The following is a 23,072-nucleotide window of genomic DNA, read 5'->3' on the forward strand; positions in this document are numbered from 1 at the left end:
GAAAATGCCAAGACAATAAATATATGTTTTAACTTGGTATTTTATATGTGTAGAACTTTCCAGCAGGTGTCACTATTATTTGGGGGAGCCGCGCTCATAGACCAAGTGGATCCGACAAGGTGCAATTCTTTTACTAGACTTTGTGGAATAGTTGGTTATGTCCGCAGAGCTGTAAAGAAGTGGTTGGCCCGTATAGGCAGGGACTCCAAGCCAGCAAAGTGGGAGGCCGTATTGATACTAAAGGAAAGCAAAGCTGCATTCCAAGACCTGTGCTTAGCCGCCCAGAATGGAGTTACGTTTCCTGTGACGACGCTAACTGACCTATAGCAGGTAACTTAGTAAAAAACTGGACAATATGTATATTTAAAGATGTATTGGTAAAATCAAAGTCCGGACCATTACGCTGAATGACAATTTTACACTTTGGAACATTATTTCCCCCATATTTTGACATTTTATTGTCACAAAAGTTATTTGAAATATGAATGTAGACAATTTACTTGCATTTAAGATGTTTTTTTATGTCTTTAAAATGACTTTTGTAAATGTAGGCCTAATTTGATGCGGACACCAAAATGGTGACTTCTCGTCTTTGACCCAGAAGTGAGAAACCACAAACGATTCAGTGCATGAACTGTGAATCAAAATGAATTAAAGTGAGACATGGACAACTGGTATTGCCAGTTCTGATTCTAAAGCTGAAAGAAAACACACATGACATGACTGCTGAAATATTACTTCGGAAAATTCTTTTCAGATTCACATACAGTAATCTTCATTGTCAGACAGTGATTTATCAGTAATATTATACTGGGCACATTAGTTTTCCCACTTATGTTCATTCCTCTGTTCTGCATTAAAGGGTTCATATGATGCTTTTTTAAAGATCATTATTTTGTGTATTTGGTGTAACAGAATATGTTGACATGCTTTAATGTTCAAACTAAAATGCTAAAAAAATAAGAGCTGCACGCATTTACAAGCATCTTAATAAAAAATACATTCATTATTAATGTAGCAGATTTTTTTATCCAAACCAATATCAAACACAGAAAAAATAATTATGACAAGAGGATATGGCAACACAGTCTCTAAACTGCTAGCAAGTGGAGAGAAAGTGTTCATCTAACCCCGCCTCTGACTGCTTGACGTCACATACATCAGTCTTGACACATGGTGATGATCATCACATTTCTTACACACACACACACGCTCTTCAGGCTGGTGCTGTAGAGCAGGATCTACCCTAACTTGTCGTTATTAGACGAATGAACGCTGTTCTGTATATCCTTTCATTTCAGTTCAATTTTTAAAAATAATTTTTGCAGGCAATGCAGGGGATTATGTCCAGACAGCTCACAATGAATCGAGCTTTCCTACGTCCGCAAACTAACGGCGTTTTGAAGGCGCTCCTGGAAAAACCTCTGAAACTACCTTTACACCAAGATGAAGGTGATCAAAGCTTTCACTTTGTTACATTGCTGCGTATGGAGGATACATTTTTTTTGTAATAATAATACTTTTTACTGTAAAGAACTGTCATCTGATTCCTGCGGTGATCTCCAGAATAAATCGCTATTTGTTTTTGCTGTTTTAAAGATTAATTTAACTCTTTGTGTGTGTGTTGTGTTTTATTAATGAATAAACTTCAATTTTAAATACCACATTAAAATCATGGTTTAATTTTTGAATGCCATTAAGACAGTACCTTCAAAATAAGTGAAACATACCATTTTGATTGAATAAAGGTTTGTTTTTAACTTAAAAGGACTACAAAAATAAATGAATAAAATATAACTTAAACCAGTATACTAAAGTTTAATTGTAATTTGTTTTGAATGTTAACAATGAAGACATTTGTGTTGAAACTAAAAACTTTTAAAAAAGTAAGTAAATATCGCAATTTATCACAATTTGTCATTGCAACAAGTTAAATGTGTGGAAAATGGATTTCTTTACTGTGCAGAGCCGTGACTGCAGCTAAGAACAGTCACTCAAAATAAAAAACCCCTTTTTAAAAATCATGGAGAATTAAAAAACATTACATTTTAGTGGAGCCAAAAATGAATGTGTTAGCTAATGGTAATATTCTTTCAGGCTATGTGAAGGAGAGAGGGAAGGTGAAAAAGTTGGAGGAAGAAGGAAACACTCCTCAATCAGCTTTCTTAGGGCCAACGCTTTGGGATAAAACATTGTCTTATGATGGAGACAGCTGCTTTCAGTTGGAGTATATGGACCTTGAGGAGTTTCTCTCTGAAAATGGCATCCCCTCTAGTCCCGCACAACATGACCAAAGCCTCCATCACCAGCAGCAGCAGGCTTCAATGCCTCAGGGCCCCATCTCAGTCATGGACCTCAGCAGCCAGGCAATCACCTCCATCCACACGGGCATGGTTCCTCAGAACTGCCTCCACAGCCCGGGCAGACCAGGTACTATGGCTTCTTTGTCCCACAGTGACAATTCTTACCCATTTCACCTCACAGATAAAAAAAATGACCCTCAGAAAAGATGTTATGCTGGGTCAGATGTCACTATCTAAATATGACAGTGTGTGGGTGGTAAATGGGAAACAGAGTATGTATTTTAGTTTAGTGAGTGTGTGTCGGAGTTTGCTCGCTTCCTATTCTTTGTCATATTATTTTGTTCCATATTAATATAAAAAAGTTACTTATAAGCCAGCCTAAGAATGGCAAGTAACACAGATACTATGATTATAATAATAATAATAATAATAATATCCACTGTTAAATTGTCTGGGTGCTTGTGTGATAACAAGCAACAATATATTATGTTGTATGTAAAAAAAAAAAAAAATGAATGAAAAATTAGTTGAAAAGAAAAAATAGCATTGTTGAGCAGCTATGTTTTTTTCTGATACATAAAAAATAAGTAGTCAATTGTAAAAACTGCTCAATTTTCCCACCCAAGCGTTAGAGTACTTTTGTGAATGGAAATCTCAAACTAGCCTATAATGTTATTTTCCTCTGACTAAAATTTGCAAACCGACGACTCTTTTCCTAGTCTGCACATTTGGCAACATTTAATCATAGTTTTATGGAGAACTAAATGGAGTGTTGGAATTGTGGATTTTGTATCTGGAAAAATGTTGATCTCTTGTTCCGTTAGGTCTTTAAAACTAATTTTAAAATCAGTTTTATTAATTTTTCACACTGAATATGTAATCCCAACATGGAATATCAGTGGAGAATAATCATTTAAATTTTGGTAAAATGAAAGAAAAAAATCTGTTATTTATTACTCAGTGTGTTTAATTTTTGACCAATAAACATGAAATGTCTTCACAAGAAAAGAAAAGAAAGGAAAAGAAAAGAAAATGTTTTCCCGACAGTACTAAAGCTTTTTGATTTGCACTTTGTTTATTATTAAAGTCTTGTGTACCACCTAGTGGAATGAAACACTCATGACAGCCTTTTCACCATCTGTTATAATGCATTACCACTGAATTACACTTATACCATGGAGTCAGCAATGAATAGATTGTTTTTCCTCCCACAGTTTTGCCTCCATCACGTAACACACCAAGTCCAGTAGACCCAGAGTCCATTCAGATACCAGTGAGCTACCAGCCCGATCCGGCAGACCTCGCTCTGTCCAGCGTGCCAGGCCAGGAGGTTTTCGACCCACGCAAACACAAGTTCTCAGAAGAGGAGCTGAAACCTCAGCCTATGATCAAGAAAGCACACAAAGTCTTCATTTCTGATGATATGAAGGTAACTTGGGTCTAGTTATTCAGGCCCCAACAGAGTATGTTTGGTCACCCGTTTCACCCTTCGCCATTGACCAGCTGGGCAACAGGCTCTTGCTAAGAAGCTTATGTTCGTTCATTCATCCTTCGGTGGCCTGACCCACGTGATCTTCCTTTTTTCCTGGTATCGCTCCAGTTGTGCTGGGTTTAGGATTAAAGGATTTGCCGTTTTTAATTTGTTCAAATAAAAGTGGATTCCTACCCAGCTTTGCAGAGTAATAAATTGCTCAAAGCTGATTGCACGGCAGCGAATGCGTGAGAAAACTCGTCATCACAATGACAATGATAATTAGTCATAATCATCTGTTCTTGTAAATCTAAATTAGTTGTGTAGAAACTATTTACCTTGTAAGGCCCGACATATGAAATAATAGTTAAAAAAAATTTTTTTTTAATAAAACGATGCCGTTTATGGAACCTTTACACAAAATCCAAAAAAGATGTTTTTTGTTAAGCATCATATTTGATACATCAGGCTTTTATGGTTCAAATAGTATGATATAGCAGAATATAGAGCTTATAACTACACATAGGCCCAAACTGAGTAAAAATATGCAATTTTATGAACAAAGAGTAGTTAGATAGATCTATCTATCTATCTATCTATCTATCTATCTATCTATTGTCTGTCTGTCTATCTATCTAAAGTTTATACACACACACACACACACACACACACACATACACACACACAAATATAATCATACCTTCATTTATTAAAAAAAAAAATGAAGATTTCACAGCAAAAGAAAAAAGTACCACACTGCAAAAAAATTGGTGTATAAACAATTTTGACTCAGAAATTGCTAGTACGTTTCTCACTAATTACACAGAGAGTAACACATTCAATTAGAAGAAAAAAGACTGAAATGGTATTTACTTGTAAAAAGTACTCCAAAAAGGATAAATTATCAGTCAGACAGAACGATTCTCATAAATTGGATTTTCAGCTAAATTTTGATCATGTTGACAATTTAGAGGCTTTTTTTATGATACATTAGGCTTTATAGGGTTAACATAACTGTTAAAAACACTAAATAATTAGAGTAATCTTGACATAATGTAACTAGGCGCTCCCATCTCTTCCCCATCCTTTTTATTCTGCATATTTTGAGCAGGATGAAAAATACTGGGCACGGCGCAGAAAGAACAACACGGCCGCCAAGAGATCACGGGACGCTCGACGTCTAAAGGAGAATCAGATTGCCATCCGGGCTGGTTTCCTGGAGAAAGAGAATGCGGCTCTCCGACAGGAAGTTTCCGAACTACGGAGAGAGCTGGGGCGGTGTAAAAACGTCTTAACCAAGTATGAAGCTCAACACAGCCCTCTGTGAGATCACCCGGGTGCTCCTCAACTTCCCTCACCCCTGCCCTTCTAATTCAAAGGACAATATTCTTGGGTTAAAATCTGCAGGGCTTGTTTTCCAGCCAGCCCTCACCTCAGTCTGTTCTTGGCACCTTAGAAGGCAGAAATGTTTCATTGTGTGGTTATTTCAGACATCTTTTAGAGATCTACCCACTCTCTTTCTCTGTTTGTTATCGCAAACAAAACCATCATTGTTTGCAGATCGTGTTACTTATGGTTTTACTGTGTTGTAGCATTTGTCCACAAACGTTTGCCTTGATTTGTCATAATTTAGCAGTCAAATCTGAGCTAGTGGATCTTCTGCTGTTCCTCTACAGACACCCATAGCGTTGTGTATGAGAGGAGTACATGTGCATAGCTGCTTCAGGTGCGTAAAGGTTTTGTGTCTCCATAAAGACATTATTCTCACAGACAGAACAGAATGTAGCGAGATTTGAGAGTTTGAATTCATAAAATAACTCTATATGACCATAAATACAAAATATCTGTATATCCCTATTAGAAAACAGGCAATCAATATGCTTATGAAATGAGGATGCCAGGTAATGAAAATCTGTGCCACATGGAGCTTAATTGAAATTGGCTGTTACTTTATTATTAACCAGCAGTTTATTTTTATTATTATGTGGTTAATGACTTTCATTCTAGTGTATATGAAAGATAAACTGTATGTTTACGCTGATTTGACGGTTCAGTTAAAAAGTCACACCCAAACCTTTTAAATCCTGAGAAGCTCATTTCGTTTAGGTAGATTTAGTTCTCCTGCTGCAATAATTCCATCAGATTCAGCACAGAGTGTCTGCATTAGCATGCTTTTGAGTTCAAGATGTGATCAAGGAAAGCATATTGAACAAGGTCCCAATGCGCTTATTGCTAACACAAAGAGGCAACCTGGTATTTAGAGTCTCTCGGAACAGATATGTTGCCTTTTGTTGGTCAGTTGTGTAATGAATGTAGTACAGTGTATTTTATGTCTGTCACTCTTTACTACAGACCAAATTAAACGAAATACCAGAAGGTTATATTGTCATATTGCAATTAAATGTTTTTACAAAGTTATTCTTGTTTTTGTACAGTATTTTCATATGGATTTCTGAATATATCTATGTAATTTGATGTATACTGTATATTTACAGGCAACAAACTTTATGGGAAAAGTTCTAAATTCTACGGTTAACTGTATATGGGCATTAATACAGTACATTTAGTACCATGAACTTTACATTGTGATCGTAGTTTCTTTACCTATTCTTATACAGGCACTTTAGCATTATATGCATCAGTATCAAAACTTTTTTCATGGTTACGTTTTCTTTTGTTGTTAAATGATATTGTCAATACCTTTCATGTTTTGGTTATGATGTACCTTCATGAAATATGGTATTATTTGCCAAACATGGTAAAAGAGCGCTATTCTTGGCCACATAGAATGTTGTCAATCATTGTATATTTCAACAAACAAGATGTCTTATATTAAATATATTCAATTACAGCATGTTTAAATTTTAACATTCTTTCTTCAGATGATTATTTGACTTAAATATTTGCAATATGTTGTCTGTTGTGGTCCTTTTTGGTTCCCTTTTCCTGTTTCATTGCTCTTAATGAAAATAAAAAGCTTTTGAAAAGCTGATATTTGGTGCTGTTGTGGTTAATGAGTGAAAGATTCACGAAGGCAAGATTTTTGGCTTCATTTGCACAATGAGCTCATTAAGGGCCAAATAACTGAAATAAACTTTTTGTGATTTACTGTACTACTCTCATAAACTGGAGGATTGTAAAATTATAGATGTTATTCTCAAATGTACCGCTAGAGACCACTGTCTATCCAAAAATGCATGTTTGTTGTCACAATTCCATCATTTGTGTTACAAAATATTCTTGTTCCTCTTTATACAGATCTTCATCATCACTGGCGTCATCAATGTCATCATCAACAACAGATGTATCAGTACTGGAGATATATATTTGAAAAGGAATATTTGATATTGCTGCCTCAATGTGGAGATATGCTTGTAGAGATATGAAAAAAGATTGAAATATGAAATATGAAAAAAATTATGTTAACGTGCAATGCCTTTTTTTACACAGTATATGATAATGAAATCGTAATATCAGTATTATCTATCTATCTATATATATATATATATATATATATATATAGCCTATATATATATATAGCCTATATATATATATAGTAGGCCACATATAGAAACTATAGCCATTAATTTCAGAATATATTCCGCTAAACAGTACATCGGAACACCTTTGACATGCATGCAAGCAGTCATGCTCTCGCTAAAGCTTTAGCATGTTGTAAAATGGGCTTCCTGTCAACAGCATGAGGGTCACAACATTCCTGCAATGACATGTGTTCAGAGCAGACCTCCAGTACGTGCTGCTTCTGGGTGTGGCCTAAACGACCTCTTACTCCAGACAAACACAGATGACTTCCTATGGGATTATGTGGCATTTATCAAATAGACTAGGAGTTATATAAAGCCATTTGTAAATGCAGAGGGAGCAGATTGGGATCTAACATTAATCCCAGCCTGCGTTCTGCCTGGCTGCAATCCATCTGAAAGAAAGGACAGGCAACAGGAATTACAAACCTTACACTGGTTACATCCTCATCCTCCACTGTCCATACCCTTGCTTGCCCTCTCCAGCTCATGGCCAACACAGGATAACTGACCCTGATCAGTTGAGGGCCAGTGTTCAGTTTTAGCCACATGCAATTGGTAGATTGATGTAGACCTATTTTCTCTGTAAATTCAGTTAGGAATTATTAAAATGATTCAAGATTTACTCGGATTCAGGAGCCGTTGCAGCACAGCACTTACCATACTGATACATACGGAAGCTTGTTTCCACCACAGGATAAAAACGAAAATGAGTAATTGCGACTTTTTATCTTGCAATTCTGAGAAAAGAGTTGTGATACGTAAATTCACGATTGCAGGAAAAAAAGTCAGAATTGCGACATGCAAACTCAGAATTCCCGAGAAAAGGATTCCCGTCAGAATTGCGAGAGGTAAATTCATAATTCAGAGCAATAAGTAAAAATTGCAAGTTTACATCTCAGAATTGTTTTTTTTTTTCCCCCTCTCGGAATTCTGACTTTTTCCTCAGAATTCTGAGTTTGCATCTCGGAATTGTGTTTTTTTTTTCTCTGGATGCTGAGTTAGAATAAATAAATAGTCAGACTCAGATGTAAACTCAGAATTCTGAGAAAAAAAGGGAAAATTGCAAGTTTACATCTCAGAATTAAACATTTTTAGTTTGAATCTTGGAATTCTGATTTATTTTTCTCAGAATTCCGAGTTAGAATAAAGGAAAAAAGTCAGAATTGCAAGACAAAATTCAGAGCAATAAGTAAAAATCTGATTTTTGTTTTTTTTTTCCCTCAGAATTCTGACTTTTTCCACCGGAATTCTGAATTTGCATCTCGGAATTCTGACTTTTTTTCTCTGACTTCTGAGTTAGAATAAAGAAAAAAGTCAGAATTGTGAGATGCAAACTCAGAATTCAGAGAAAAAAAAGTAAAAAAATTGCAAGTTTACATCTCAGAATTAAATTTTTGTCCCTCTGAATTTTTAGTTTGAATTAGGATTTCTTTTTTCAGAATTCTGAGTTAGAATAAAGAAAAAATTCTGAATTGTGAGATTTAAAGTCACAATTACTTTTTTCATTTGTTGCAGAAATAACCTTCCATAGACACATGCAAAGAAAAGCACAAGTCTGATTAGAAAAAAATGTATTTGCTTTTATTCAGAAATTGAAAATACAGTTCTCTGAATGTGATATTAGTAAGAACAGTAATTAAATATCACCGCTTTTTTATCACTTGATTGTCAAACAAAATGTATTTGCTGAAAAATATTTTTTTACTTTTTTTCCAGAAAAGAACATCTATTATTATACTTCATAAATATATTGCATTTTAGATGATTTACTGGAGCTCAAAATTGCTCAAAGTCATAGTGCTAGCAATGCCAGTGTCATGGGTTTGATTCCTGGGGAACACACAATGCCTACTATCAAAATATAATATACACAGAATGCAAAGTAAGTTTTTGCTTTGGAAAAAAGCCAAAATGCATCTGATTTAGCCAAGTGGTGTCATCAATGTTGACTGAATTAGAATTTCCTATGTATTGCTTAACTGAGACAATATTATTGTATTATTGTAAATGTATTCTTTATAATATACCTATCTGTTTACACATCTACACAACACTTCACAATGAACACATTCAAAATGTATAACTTAAATACTGAAGTGTTGTACACTACATGGGCAACATTCATGCCTTTGACAAACCTCATTTCATTTCTTCAACAGATAACATTATGACTGTACACGTGTCCAGACATTTGCACTGTTCAGGCATGCACATGTGTCTTCTACTGGCCTCTATCCAGTGTCCAGAGGATAGAATAACTCCATTTCCATGATGAAATGGTCCACAATAAACTAATGAATGCAGATGGACGCTCTGAAATAGAGAAGAGAACAGACCACCATTAAAGTTTTACTGACTGCGCCTCCAGTGGCAAATGCTATTTGTATTATCAGTGTACTGCTGAATGTCACAGGGTCATGTTACATAATTCTAATGGTGAACGCTGTCCCTTTAAACAGGTGCTAAATGGAGATCAAAAGAACAACAGATTGCAAAAAATATGTAGGCTTATAGAAATGTCATATAATACAGGTGCATCTCAATAAATTAGAATGTCGTGGAAAAGTTCATTTATTTCAGTAATTCAACTCAAATTGTGAAACTCGTGTATTAAATAAATTCAATGCACACAGACTGAAGTAGTTTAAGTCTTTGGTTCTTTTAATTGTGATGATTTGGGCTCACATTTAACAAAAACCCACCAATTCACAAACCCAGTAAATACCTGCAATGTTTCATTTGATATTTGTTTTTGACAGGATATTCTATAGTAGCATAAAACTATTAATGCCAGTCAGAAACAAGTATGGAAATCAACAGGTTATCAGCAAGATTTCATGCTATGCTAATGTGATGTCAGCAATATTGCACATAAACTGCCCAGACTGACATCAACAATGGCAGATATGCTAAAACTGTATATTTAACAAAATAAATAAACATACAAACAAACAAACAGTAGACTGTAATTTTAATTTAAAAATAACTTCAATGGTTTGTTTGGTTATCTTTAAGGGGTAATAAATATTTGATCATAAAACTATTATCTGAAGGAAAAAAAATAGCACTGGTCCTTACTTAAATCTGGCAACCTTTTTGTACATTAAGATGAATATTTTCAGACCATATACTTGCATTTTAATTCTTTTAAGATGCTATTAATTTATTTATCAAATCTTGACGTTTACACATTTAGAGCAAAATATATTGCAATCAAAATATTGCAGATATGATACACCTGCTGTCTGTCAAACTGGTTTATAAAATGCATGATAAAAGGATGGCTATGCCACATTTATATAGCCAACAAAAAGGGTTTATTTGCACACAAAAGAGCAAATAATGTGCTTATTTAAGTGTAGTAAATCAAAATCATGTCATGAGCTAAAGTTGCAACATTTGACCCACCAAAGTTGAATAGATGCTAAATGACCATAAAAAAACTCCTCTTCTTTTGCATTTGACAATTTAAGTAACTTGAATTCAGTTTGACATAATACTGTATTTATATAACCGTCTTATCTGGATAAAGTCAAGACCATAGTGCATAAAACATTATGGTCACATTTTGATTTGTATGTTTACTCGGATGATGACGCAATAGTACAGACACTTGATGTTGCTGCAGTTAAGCCCTGTGCTACCAAATGCCTTCTTCCTGTTAATGGCCATATATTTGAAAGAATTCATCATGCCATCCACTTTCTCTACCGGGAAAAATAATATGTCTGTGAAAATGGTGTCGGAGAATTGCTCATTTTAAATATTATTTCATCTTTTTGTCACTTCTGTAGTGCAATTTACCCAAGAGTACTTATACTTAACATTATTGCAATATTAAATATGTCTATAATATATGCTATTGCAATAATAATTCAGTTTAATAAACTCTAAATATAAAATATATATACATATATAAATAATATTAAATACATATGTAATGTTAAATAATTTTTGTAATAAATAATTTATCACAAGTTTAGCATTTAAACAAATTATTCATCATTTCGATACAATTCTTGATATATTTTGTATGGTTTTTAAAAAGCATTATCCTGTATCCTGTCATTAAGAGATCTATAACGAGGCTACTGAATAATGTCAGTGTGTAAAATAAGTCTTGGTTTTCCTATCATTAATAATGAAAATATTATAAATCTTGTGTCAAAATTGCACAAATAAAAAATGTAAAATAAAAAAATGTGCATAAATGGGTCATATATTCTGGTCAGTGAGAAGCAATTGTATCTTACCTGTTTCAGCTCAAATTAGGTTCAATTTTGAGCATTTATTCACTTCTATGAGATTGAATATGTGTCCAAAAGGGAAAACCGAGAGAAAGTCACTCATCAGCAGACTGTGGATGTGTCAGACCAGCGTGCTCCTCTTCTCGCACATGTCAGGGGTCAGAGGCGCGAAGTTGGAGGCAGCTGTGTTGTTCTGCTCGTTGTAACGCGACGAGGCCGGGGAGTTTTGCATCACCACGAGCCGGATGGGAGACTGCTGCTGGGGGGCTGCGGGCTCGGAAACGTACTCCTTGGAAGGGTCTTTGCCACGGCAGTCGTACAGGATGCAAGAGATGAGAAAGACCAGAAGCAGGATGACGTAGCTGGCGATGAGGATGATGAGGTTTAGAGTGACTGGATCAATCTCCAGGTAAAACTCCATGAGACCCATGGCGACGCTGCATCCCTGACTCCGCGCTCTGAAAGAAATGTGGGCACCATGGACTCCCGTCGGGCTCTTCGGCAAAGCGTGCAGTAGTTGGGATATCCCGGCGAGCAGCAGCAGGGCCCTGTGCTGAGATCAGAGTGGAGATTTCACTCTGCAGTTCAAAGACTTTAATCCCTCCCCTTCTGTTCCACCAACCTTGAGTTCCTGCAGCCAATGATTAAAAGCTGCTCACTTAATAGCTTAAGCTGCCATTTTAATTTTGTCAACTGCACATTGCGCGATGGATTTGGCCAAATGATGTAGAGGCGGTGAAAGGGTGGAGTAGAATTTTTAGCATGTTCCCACCTCGTGTCTTTTTGCCAGAAGCACGTCAATGTGGGATTTCACTAAGCATTGTGTAGTGAACGACTTTTAGTTATGTCATTATTAATGGACCGTGACATAACACTCAAGCAAAAAAGCAGATTTAATGGTATTTTGGGAACGTGTAATATGCATGTTTTTCCTCCACATTATTTTGAATTCATTTTTATGGATACCATTTTTACATAGTAATGATTTATTGTATTTAATGCATAATACAAGTTTTTGAGACAGTCTATTAAAACTGGCAGGTTGTGTTATCTCATAAATTGACTGTGACAGAACATGTAAGACAAAAAGCACATTTAATGTTGTTTTTGAAGGTAATTTGGGAAAATATAACTTATGCAAATTATTCGGCATTCATCATTTCAATAAAATACCGGACAAATTTTTTTTTTTTGATATATATAAAAAACATTATGCTGTTTGTCATTATTCGAGTTTCTCAGACTCAGTGTAAACCGAAAGTGACTAAGAAATAGAAAGAAAAAGCTGTTGTGTTTCACTCTGCAGTTCAAAGACTTTAATCCCTCCCCTTCTGTTCCACCAACCTTGAGTTCCTGCAGCCAATGATTAAAAGCTGCTCACTTAATAGCTTAAGCTGCCATTTTAATTTTGTCAACTGCACATTGCGCGATGGATTTGGCCAAATGATGTAGAGGCGGTGAAAGGGTGGAGTAGAATTTTTAGCATGTTCCCACCTCGTGTCTTTTTGCCAGAAGCACGTCAATGTGGGATTTCACTAAGCATTGTGTAGTGAACGACTTTTAGTTATGTCATTATTAATGGACCGTGACATAACACTCAAGCAAAAAAGCAGATTTAATGGTATTTTGGGAACGTGTAATATGCATGTTTTTCCTCCACATTATTTTGAATTCATTTTTATGGATACCATTTTTACATAGTAATGATTTATTGTATTTAATGCATAATACAAGTTTTTGAGACAGTCTATTAAAACTGGCAGGTTGTGTTATCTCATAAATTGACTGTGACAGAACATGTAAGACAAAAAGCACATTTAATGTTGTTTTTGAAGGTAATTTGGGAAAATATAACTTATGCAAATTATTCGGCATTCATCATTTCAATAAAATACCGGACAAATTTTTTTTTTTTTGATATATATAAAAAACATTATGCTGTTTGTCATTATTCGAGTTTCTCAGACTCAGTGTAAACCGAAAGTGACTAAGAAATAGAAAGAAAAAGCTGTTGTGTCATAATAAATGGACTGTGATGTAAAACAGAAGCCACAAAGCAGATGTAAAGCTGCTTTTGGAGGTATTTTAAATGTTGTGGCATTTTGCACTCATTTTACGTTTTTATGATTTATAAAAAAAAAAAGTGTTTAATCATAAATAATACATATTTTAATATTAATAGTTATATATGATCAATAAATATAGTCATAAAATAATGAAAAGTAGAGTTTTGTTGTTATGTTGACATTTTTAATGGATGGTGGCATAACACAGAAGCCAAAACACAGACTTAAGGTTATGTGTGGAGGAAACATATTTTTAGAATGATATTTATGCTTTTTTAATTTTTTAGCATATTTAATAACATTTTATGGTTGTGTATTTAATAAATATCATTAATTTTAGGCCAAAGTACACTACAAAAGTGACCAAAAATATGAAGCAATATGAAAAATAAGTCATTTTAACACGTCTCAACAATACAATAAAACTCAAAGGTAAACCAAGGGTACACTGTTGTTCATGTTGACATCTGTGTTAATGGAGGAGAAAGACAAAGTAGAGTGCTTTTCTTTATTTAATCTGGGTTTGCAACATCTGTCTGTTCATGTCTTGATCTATCCATCAGCATCTATTACAGATTACGGCTGTGCAGTGAACACTAGCATGTACCACCTGCCTAAAGTTTTATAGTTTGACAAGGATTATAGTGTAAAGGTACCAGATGGACTAAAAGAATAACCGAGGTCTTAAAAGAGGCTCACAGATGGAGGCCATGCAAAGCATACATGACACGGAGCATAATCTGTTCAGAATCTGAATGAATGTGCTGCTCTGGTTTATATGTGATTTGAAGTCACCAATATTTCCATTCAAAGTAGATTTTTTTAACCTCAAAGTATGTCATGCAAACTGCACAGTTTAATCAAAACCTGGGTATTTTGTGATCTGGGTCAGTCTGATTCTATAGAAACTCTGGTTCTTTGAAAAAAAAAAAAAAAACTTGTGCATTGTGCATGCTGAATATCTCTTTATTTTTTTCACTTTTGGAAAATATTTTATTTTACTAAATTAAATCATAATGACAAATGAATTTAAATGAATGCATTTTCAGTAATTACAAATTCAAAACATATTTCAGTCAAAGCTATTTCTCAGACTCTCTACCAGGTCAGTTTGACTCTCCCACGCTTTGTCCATTTTTCTTCTCTTTCTGCATCTTCTGCATACTGCACTGAAGCCCAGAAGCAACAGTGCACTGGTGAGGAGCAGAAGTCCTAGAATGGAGATGGTCGATCCGTGGGTGCTGAAGCTGTAGGCTACCGCTGTGACTGCAACACCAATGATCAGGAGAACAACACCGAATGGAAGAGTGCAGCGAGAGCAGGACCCTTCCGCTCCTCCAGTGGCCGTCGTCAGCTCTGCTCCATTAACCAGGGCTGAACCCTTCAGCGCAGAATGATCAGTGCTCATGGTCCAGTGAAAGCTGCTGGGATGTTTAATTCACTTTTGCTTGGTTACTTTCGGGTTCCTCTTGCTCTTTACCAATGATGCTGAGACCGTTTTAGTTCGTTGCAGCATTTCTAAGATCAAAAATAATAACCAATTTTTAATGTAAACCTGTTCTAAATCCTTAGATGAAAAGTGAATTATTATATTTATTAATGTATTCATTGATTAATCCATCCATTCATTCATTATTTATTATTGCCATCTATTCATTTGCTCAGTCATTCACTATGTACATTCACAAAGTATTAATTTTTAAACTATATACCTAAAGTATAAAGTGTCAAACTAAAAATGAATTTTTCAATAATATTTTGGATTAGCTTTGAATAAAAGTATGTGGTAAATTAATACATTTTTCAGAGTATGTGTATTTCTAATTTTTACTCAATTATTATTATTATTTTTTAATGTATTGTATGATGCTATATTATATTGCTAGTTATCCTATGATTTATTTTTATTGCTGCAATGCCTCAATTTCCCTCACGTGATTAATGAAGTACTATCATATCCTAAAAATACAGACAATTAAGAATGACAAAAATAATATATACTGTATAGTCACTTTGTTTTTTAATCTGGCCATTTTAAGACTGCTTATCAGTTAAAATACATTTTAATACAATACTATTAAAAAGTTATATTTCAAGTAAATGCTGTTCGTTTGAGCTTTCTATTCATCAGTGAATCCTGAAAAAAATAAATGTTTCATGGTTCCATAAAAATATTAAGCAGCACAGCTGTTTTCAACATAGTATGATAATAATTTAAAAAAAATTACTACAGCACCAAATCAACATTAGAATGGTTTCTGAAGACTGTGTGACACTGAAGACTGGAGTAATGGCTCCTTGAAATGAATTATATTTTAAAATATATTAAAATAGAAAATAGTTATTTTAAATTATAATAAAATGTAACAATATGACTGTTTTGAATGTATTTTGACTATAAATGCAGCTTTAAAAAATCTTACCGACCCCAAACTTTTGAGTATTAGCAGATTTACAAAATAGGTAAAGTTACAAAAATATCTAAGTAAAATTAGTTTCTAGTTCACTACATTCATGCAGCTAGTTTAATGCATAAAGAAAAAAGCTCCACAAACTGAGAAGCTGAAGGAGAAACTTACCATGAGATGAAGCATATGTGCCCTGGAGTGGTAACCAGACTGAAATGAAGTATTTCTTCAATATGTTTCTCTTGCTTTAAAGACTACCTTGATATTTAACCCTCTACATACAGACGGCACGTATCCATTGGAACCGTACGGAATCATTCCTGTGGTGGGTCAGTTTCTGGGCCACCAGGGTGCCACAGTATCCAAGGAACGAAAACAAATCTGTGCTCCACAGCTGCAAGGCCACACACTCCCCTAGATTCCCTGGCCATGCCGTCAATTACAGACAGATGTCCAATGCTCTCTGCCTCTTTTATCTTATTCCCACTCCCATAACTGGATGCTGTGCTTGGGCTCTTGCTCATATGCATTGTGATCTGTGAAGTGCATCAAGGAGGTTAGAGATTAACTGAAGCTCTCATTTCTCAGAAAATAATTTATCATGTCTGCTGAAAAGACTTCAGATGGATGCATGAAGCTGTTAGTCAGGAAATATGTGCAGTTTCTGAAGATAAAGCTCCCTCATGTGGTCTTTTTAGTGACTAACAGGGAAAAAGATTTATCAGCAGCAGGGAGCGAGTGGGCCTAATTTCTGGGAAAACATTAAAATGGGATTTCATACTCAAATGACTTGGTATAAAAACTGCGGAATCAGCTCTCCATCGTTATCTAAAAGCAAAAAGTCTGCTGACCTTAAGGTTAATGTTTCTAATTTTTGCATGTCATATTTAGTCATGTAGGCTAAGAAACTTCTTACAAACTGTAAAATTGAAGATAAAACATCTTGAAGAAAAGATGAAATTAGATTATTTGAGTTGTAATGTTGGAAAACGTTGAATTTATCTAGTTTCATAAGTATTTTATGTCCCTTAAAGGTCACAATGTGAAGGCTTAAATAATATTGGATTTAAGTAGCTAAAATCAGTTAATTTAGAAATGATCAACTGAAGTGCATTTTAGATTAATTTACAAAACTGTTTATAGGCAGAGTTTCAATAATACATACACATTTCTGAGCAAATGGAATAAAAACTGCAACAACAAAAAGTCTCTAAAACTCACTGAACTTGTAGGCTACATTGTGTAACCAGCTAATGTAGTCAGGTTGATTCAGTGAATCATAATATTTCTATAATATTTAATATAATTTATAATACAATTATATTTTATAATGTATAATATAGGCCTATTTATGACTAAAATATAGCTCCTTTAATTAAAAAAAAAGTGTATTGCCACAGTTACCACATGAAGCACTTAGTTTAGCAGAACGTTTTTTAAGTGTGTAGTTTAATTAACAGTGTTACAGTACATATTTCTCATGAATGTACAAAACTGCATAGTTTATATCACTGAGGCTATATAGTCATAATGTCGTCTGGTGGAAATGGCTGAGATGTTCTTTGGTTACATCAACATGAAGATGAAGAACTGTTTATGTGAGATAATTGCAGCCCCTCATTTTCCTGGAAACCTACATAAATATTTCCTGTCTTATCTTACACAGTCATGCACAAAAAAACCTGACAGGACGGGTTTCAACGAAATTCGACATTTTAACGTTCATACACTCGTTAGCAAAACATAAGCTATCAAAACATTACTCCGCGGAGTTTATAGTTATTGAACAGTGATGAAAGGTGAATATCTTCGGAGCAGATGACAGGGTTCCTTCACTTCCTGATGGCGAACAGGGATCACATTTGGTGAGTTTTGCAGAAATCTTTAGCTTTTGTTCCTAAACGCAGTCGCAGGAGTTAGAGTTCTCACTACGCCTGAGTGGAAGACACGTAACGGGAAGTTTTGAGTCCAGTTTCAGGTTTTCACGGGAAGAGGATGCAGATGTTCCGAGGATCCGCAGCGGTTCCTTGAGTCCAGAACCGGAGAACAAAGAGGTACATTCCCTCCTTTCCCAAACGAGTCCTTGTTCGTATTCAGTGAAGCTGACTGCACTGGATGTAGCGTGAAAATCTGTCAACTTTACAGTGTACATCGCAACTGGAGTGTTTGCAGTGTAGGTGGGGTGTTATATGAAAGGAAGAGGAGTAATTAAAGATGGATACATGTGGGATATGAACAGTGTTGTGATGGGAAAAGTGTGAGGAGATTTTAAAGCTCATTTCGGAAGCACACCTCTGCTAAAGCTAATTCGATCTAAGGCATTTCTGTAGTGATTAAGGGATGTTTATCATGATAGTTTATTTTTGAAAGTCAGTTTCTATGTAGTCACATACTTTAAGTTCTAGGCTACAAAAAAGCTGTTGAACATTTCCACTGTTACTGCCCAAGGAAAAAAAAAGATGAAGTTAATTTAAACATTTACCTTCTATGACAACATGCCCCAATGGCAGGGAATGCTGTCACACCATATGGGGTAAGTTGTCAGGACAGAACCTGCCTGGTTAGACTTTTCAGTAAAATGTAAACAGTAAAACAATTCATGAAACAGAAAAAATGTAAAAGGTAACATTAAAATATCAATCCATTGTTATGGCCAGTAGAAATTGAAATCTTACTATCATATCCAGCTGTGATGCATCTTTGGTTCTGAGTAAATGAAATGCAGCCTCAGAGTAGTAGCAGCCTAAAATTAGTTTGTTATCATAGTTTATTATTATTTTTTCTATATTTCTACATTTATGATTTCTTAAATGCCACCTTGATCTTTAATTGCCACCTTAAATGCCAAATCTTAATTTCATATTAGGACGGGACAGAATTCACAGAGTTTGCATTAAAACTTAAAAGGCTACTTAGCCAGATGTTATATTTACTATGTGAGCATTAATAATGTGTGCAGGCTTGATTTGCCAGCTTCTGTTTGGCACCACCAGCAGGGACCTGTGCTGTGAAGTGACCTCAGGTCCAAAACATTAGCCATGTGGATAATTGGCTGTGTAATTTGGCTTCATTTGTGGCTGTGGAAGAAACCCTCACGTGATCAGCATACAGTACACTAACAGGTTGTTCTGCTTTTCTCAGAGATGGCTCAAGATGTCTTATGAGACTGAAAAAACTTGCCTGCTGGCTCCACAGGAATCACAAACGCCATGTGGTTGCCACAAATATGAAATCCCAGGAATGGGAGAGGACAGGTACCGTAAGCTCAATATGTATAATAATAATTATACAATAATCTATAGATAATCTATTTAATACAGCAAAACTGAAATATATCATATTGTATTGTATTGCAGTGTTTTAGAAATGCTGAGCTACTCCAAATTCTCTGATCTGGAGACGTGGCTGTGTATGCCCTCTACTATGTTACCCAGGAGCCGGGATTCAGTTTGCTCCTTGCCGCCACCGTCCCATGAGAATGGCACTGGAGACACAGGCAAAGAGTCCAGGTAACATGTTTGTGAGAAAATTTTAAGGATGGGTCTGGGTAGTTCCTGTCTCTTTGTTACAGACCAGTTTGATAGCTTTTCTCGGAGTAGGCGTTTCAGTTAAGGGCAAGTTTCGTATTTAAACAGGAATCTCACGCTTGTGTGCTTGGTAAGCGGTGTCTTGCTTTATCTTATAGACATGCAAAAATCTGTTTTCTTTTCTTTTTAATTGTTACACAGCTTTAGATTACTCCACACTTAGTTTTTGTGTAATGACCACTGAACTGTATATATGACTATTGACAAGCAGCTAACTACACATTTTGGAAGTTCCAAGGTAGCTTTTTTCTTACATATTCAAATAATCCTGGCTCACATTTGCATTTTGTTTATTTACTTGTTAAGTAGACATGCAGTAACTAATAGAATGTACAGTTATTCATAAATAATGTTTAGCTTAGTGCAGTTGTTGGACTGCAATTCTTGCAGTGACCACATGATGTCATCTTTTACACATTAAAGTCAGTTTTGTGTCCTGCCTGAACATTCTGAATCAACAGTATATTCAAAAGAATCTTTAAAAACGTGATTATGTTGTAATTTTGTAAAGATTGTGACGGACATTCAAATTACGCGCTAAACATTTCTCTCCATATTTAACAACCTCTGATTACTTTTGAGAATCCTATTAAACATGCTTGATTTTTTTAATCAGCACCTTTGAATACATATTGGAATTAGGAGCAGTGCAGAGAAGAGAGAATTACTCTGATAGTGCCAGCCAAACTCCTACATGTAGAATCAGTGTGGCTCTTGGGGTTTCAATAACCAATCAAAACCAATCATGTCTTCTCAGCTACCTTTTATGTGGCTCTCTCAACAAAAACTGAATCATCAAAACACCCAAAACCATATGCTACAAAGTAAGTGTGTCCTGCCTGAACATTCTGAATCGACAGTATATTCAAAAGAATCTTTAAAAACGTGATTATGTTGTAATTTTGTAAAGACTGTGACGGACATTCAAATTACTCGCTAAACATTTCCCTCCATATTTAACAACCTCTGATTACTTTTGAGAATCCTATTAAACATGCTTGATTTTTTTAATCAGCACCTTTGAATACATATTGGAATTAGGAGCAGTGCAGAGAAGAGAGAATTACTCTGATAGTGCCAGCCAAACTCCTACATGTAGAATCAGTGTGGCTCTTGGGGTTTCAATAACCAATCAAAACCAATCATGTCTTCTCAGCTACCTTTTATGTGGCTCTCTCAACAAAAACTGAATCATCAAAACACCCAAAACCATATGCTACAAAGTAAGAACAAAAACGCACTGCATACAATGACTAAGACCAGTTAATGCTGTTTTAATCCTGCCTGGGGTAGAAAAAGAAACACACCGCCATCAAACTTTATGTAATCAGGCTACATTCATAAGCTGCAGCAGACCCATTTAAAAACAAAAAGCGGGGTTTCATACTGTGATGGTGTTATTACATCTCTCAGTGGAAACAAAGCATTCACTGGAAACCTCTCCTTACTTTCTACAGTTAATCAAGCCTCACAAAAGCTACAACTCTACCATCAGATATACGCTACACTTGACTCTTGACAAACTGATATGGCTTTTGTGTGCGCGGCTGGCGCACTTTAGCTGAAGGTGCAATTTAATATTTATGCCGGGTGCTGAACGCTCAGTGGGGCTGCTGTTTTGTTTTTTTAAACTAAGGGCCTTCTTTTTATCCCAGAGCGATTACGTTGTTGATTTGACTATGAAAAGGCTTAAGCTACAGGAAGTCCTAGGCAAAAACAGTAGCTTTAGATCTTGCAGGTGCGTTCAAGTTTAATATGCTGGTCATTGCTCATACGGAATCACATGGAAAATCTTTAATAAGTTGTTATACATGAAGAGAAGAAGTCTACGAGGGCATCATGTTTGCAATGGAACGGATTGTTGAATTTTTGTTTAGAAGAAAAAAATCAGGATCCTGCAAGAGAGGATCACGGAAAAGCCAAAGCTATACCCTTCCTGAATCCAGGTACTGTAAAAAGGGATGTTTTTAGTTAAATTGGTGTTTGTTTATTTATATATCTATTTAATATTTTGTTAAGGCTTCTACTGAATGTATTACTGCATTGAAAAATATTGAATCTTTCAAATTTAGTTCTATTTTTTAAAAGCCATCTTGAAGTATACACTGTAAAAAATGACTAATTGTAAGTGTAAAAGATTGAAAAAATGCTATGGTAAAAATATGCTAATTGGTTATTGTTAGTTCCCTTATTATGTACAGGGGAAACTGAAATAGATTTTACAGTAAAATGCTATTAAATGTTCAAATTTTGGAGGTAAAAAAGAACAAGTCATCTTATAATTTACAGGGTAAAAACTATAAAAAAATATGTTATTATATGTGTTATTATAGTGGTTGTCGGTATATATTAATGGTACAATATGTTTTTATAACTGCAATATTTACATGTTGTTCTGTACGTATTTTTACGCTATTTTAACAGAATTATTCTGGCAACCACAACTGCCAATTTATTCTGTAAAAAATTACAGGATTTTTTTTTTGCTGTGTAGGACACAATGCCCTCAAACTAAGCATTACATTCACACATAATATTGTCTATACAGCTTGACATCTATAATATAATGATTTAAGATATTCTCACATTTTGTTCTCACACTTTTCCCACACATTTAATTCCCTTCTTTTTTTGACATACAGCTGAAAGCTGTAATTTTCTTAACGTTGATTGGTATGGAAAAAACGTGCATTTATCACTGCTGGTATGACACGCTGTGCGGTACGGGGGAGCGCAATTGTGATCATGAAAACATCACGCTATGACAGCTAATTATAGTGGAGTGACAGCAGAAATTAAATCTCTTTTGTTCCACAGGCCCCTGGAGAATGAGTCTATCCATCTGAGCCAGTGCCAGGAGAGGAAAACCCATCTATTGCCACCCTCCCCGCTCCTGCCAGTTTCAGCCTCCCCTCAGTCCTCATCGCCCCTGCGGACCACCTCAACTCCTCTGCCCAAGCCCACCAGAGACTCCTGTCAAGGTGGAGTGAGTGTGAGGAAACGTCGGCGCCTGGCAGCCAGCCCCGGAGGACTGCACTGGGACGTTTCAGGTATGCCAATCACAAACTGCATCCATTCATCATAGTCTCCGATACCAACTCCTCTCCAAAACTCGTTTGGCTCTCAATATGCACGATTGTGCCAGTGCTGTGGTTTGAAACTTTTTTCAAACAAATACGTATGTGTAGTATTTCAATGTCTGAACTACTGTATTTGAGTTTGAGGAACCACATTTGGAGGTCTTGTGGTTCTTGAATGGATTGATTTCTTGTCTCGCTATGTTTTGCCAAGCATTGCTGTTTGTTTTAATTTGCTTGATTGCCTGTTACATCCAATTTCATCAAGCAATTTGCACAGTTTGACATACATATTTGTGAAATTCGAGGGTGAAGGTTCTCTGCAAAATTGATGACTCGAGTAATCTGGTTAATTGCTTCTGCCGGGA

General features: G+C 35.4%; 3 protein-coding genes across 4 annotated transcripts in view; 2 read left to right on the top strand and 1 right to left on the bottom strand.

The window, feature by feature from the left end:
* The first annotated feature begins 1,182 nt into the window (after nucleotides 1–1,182).
* Nucleotides 1,183–6,764, top strand: LOC107702475 (hepatic leukemia factor-like). 2 transcript variants are annotated; one of them, XM_016504816.1, is made up of 4 exons: nucleotides 1,183–1,452; nucleotides 2,098–2,430; nucleotides 3,518–3,732; nucleotides 4,883–6,764. In XM_016504816.1, the coding sequence occupies exons 1-4, from the start codon at nucleotides 1,332–1,334 to the stop codon at nucleotides 5,099–5,101; spliced, it is 888 nt and encodes a 295-aa protein (XP_016360302.1). In that variant the 5' UTR covers nucleotides 1,183–1,331; the 3' UTR covers nucleotides 5,102–6,764. The 2 variants fall into 2 exon arrangements, with proteins under 2 accessions (XP_016360302.1, XP_016360303.1); XM_016504817.1 differs by having other exon boundaries at nucleotides 4,886–6,764.
* A 7,935-nt stretch (nucleotides 6,765–14,699) lies between these two features.
* On the bottom strand, nucleotides 14,700–15,244 carry LOC107702476 (transmembrane protein 100-like). Its single transcript, XM_016504818.1, has one exon. The coding sequence runs from the start codon at nucleotides 15,038–15,040 to the stop codon at nucleotides 14,705–14,707; it is 336 nt and encodes a 111-aa protein (XP_016360304.1). The 5' UTR covers nucleotides 15,041–15,244; the 3' UTR covers nucleotides 14,700–14,704.
* A 3,949-nt stretch (nucleotides 15,245–19,193) lies between these two features.
* LOC107702427 (ankyrin repeat and fibronectin type-III domain-containing protein 1-like) overlaps nucleotides 19,194–23,072 on the top strand; it is a 95,717-nt gene continuing 91,838 nt past the window's right edge. Inside the window, exons 1-3 of the mRNA XM_016504749.1 lie at nucleotides 19,194–19,294; nucleotides 19,397–19,549; nucleotides 22,445–22,677. Coding sequence (XP_016360235.1) covers nucleotides 19,194–19,294; nucleotides 19,397–19,549; nucleotides 22,445–22,677 — 487 coding nt within the window. The remainder of the gene's footprint in view (nucleotides 19,295–19,396; nucleotides 19,550–22,444; nucleotides 22,678–23,072) is intronic.

The sequence above is a fragment of the Sinocyclocheilus anshuiensis genome, unplaced genomic scaffold (genome assembly GCF_001515605.1).
Source record: "Sinocyclocheilus anshuiensis isolate Anshui unplaced genomic scaffold, SAMN03320099.WGS_v1.1 scaffold190, whole genome shotgun sequence".
Taxonomy (NCBI): Eukaryota; Metazoa; Chordata; class Actinopteri; order Cypriniformes; family Cyprinidae; genus Sinocyclocheilus; species Sinocyclocheilus anshuiensis.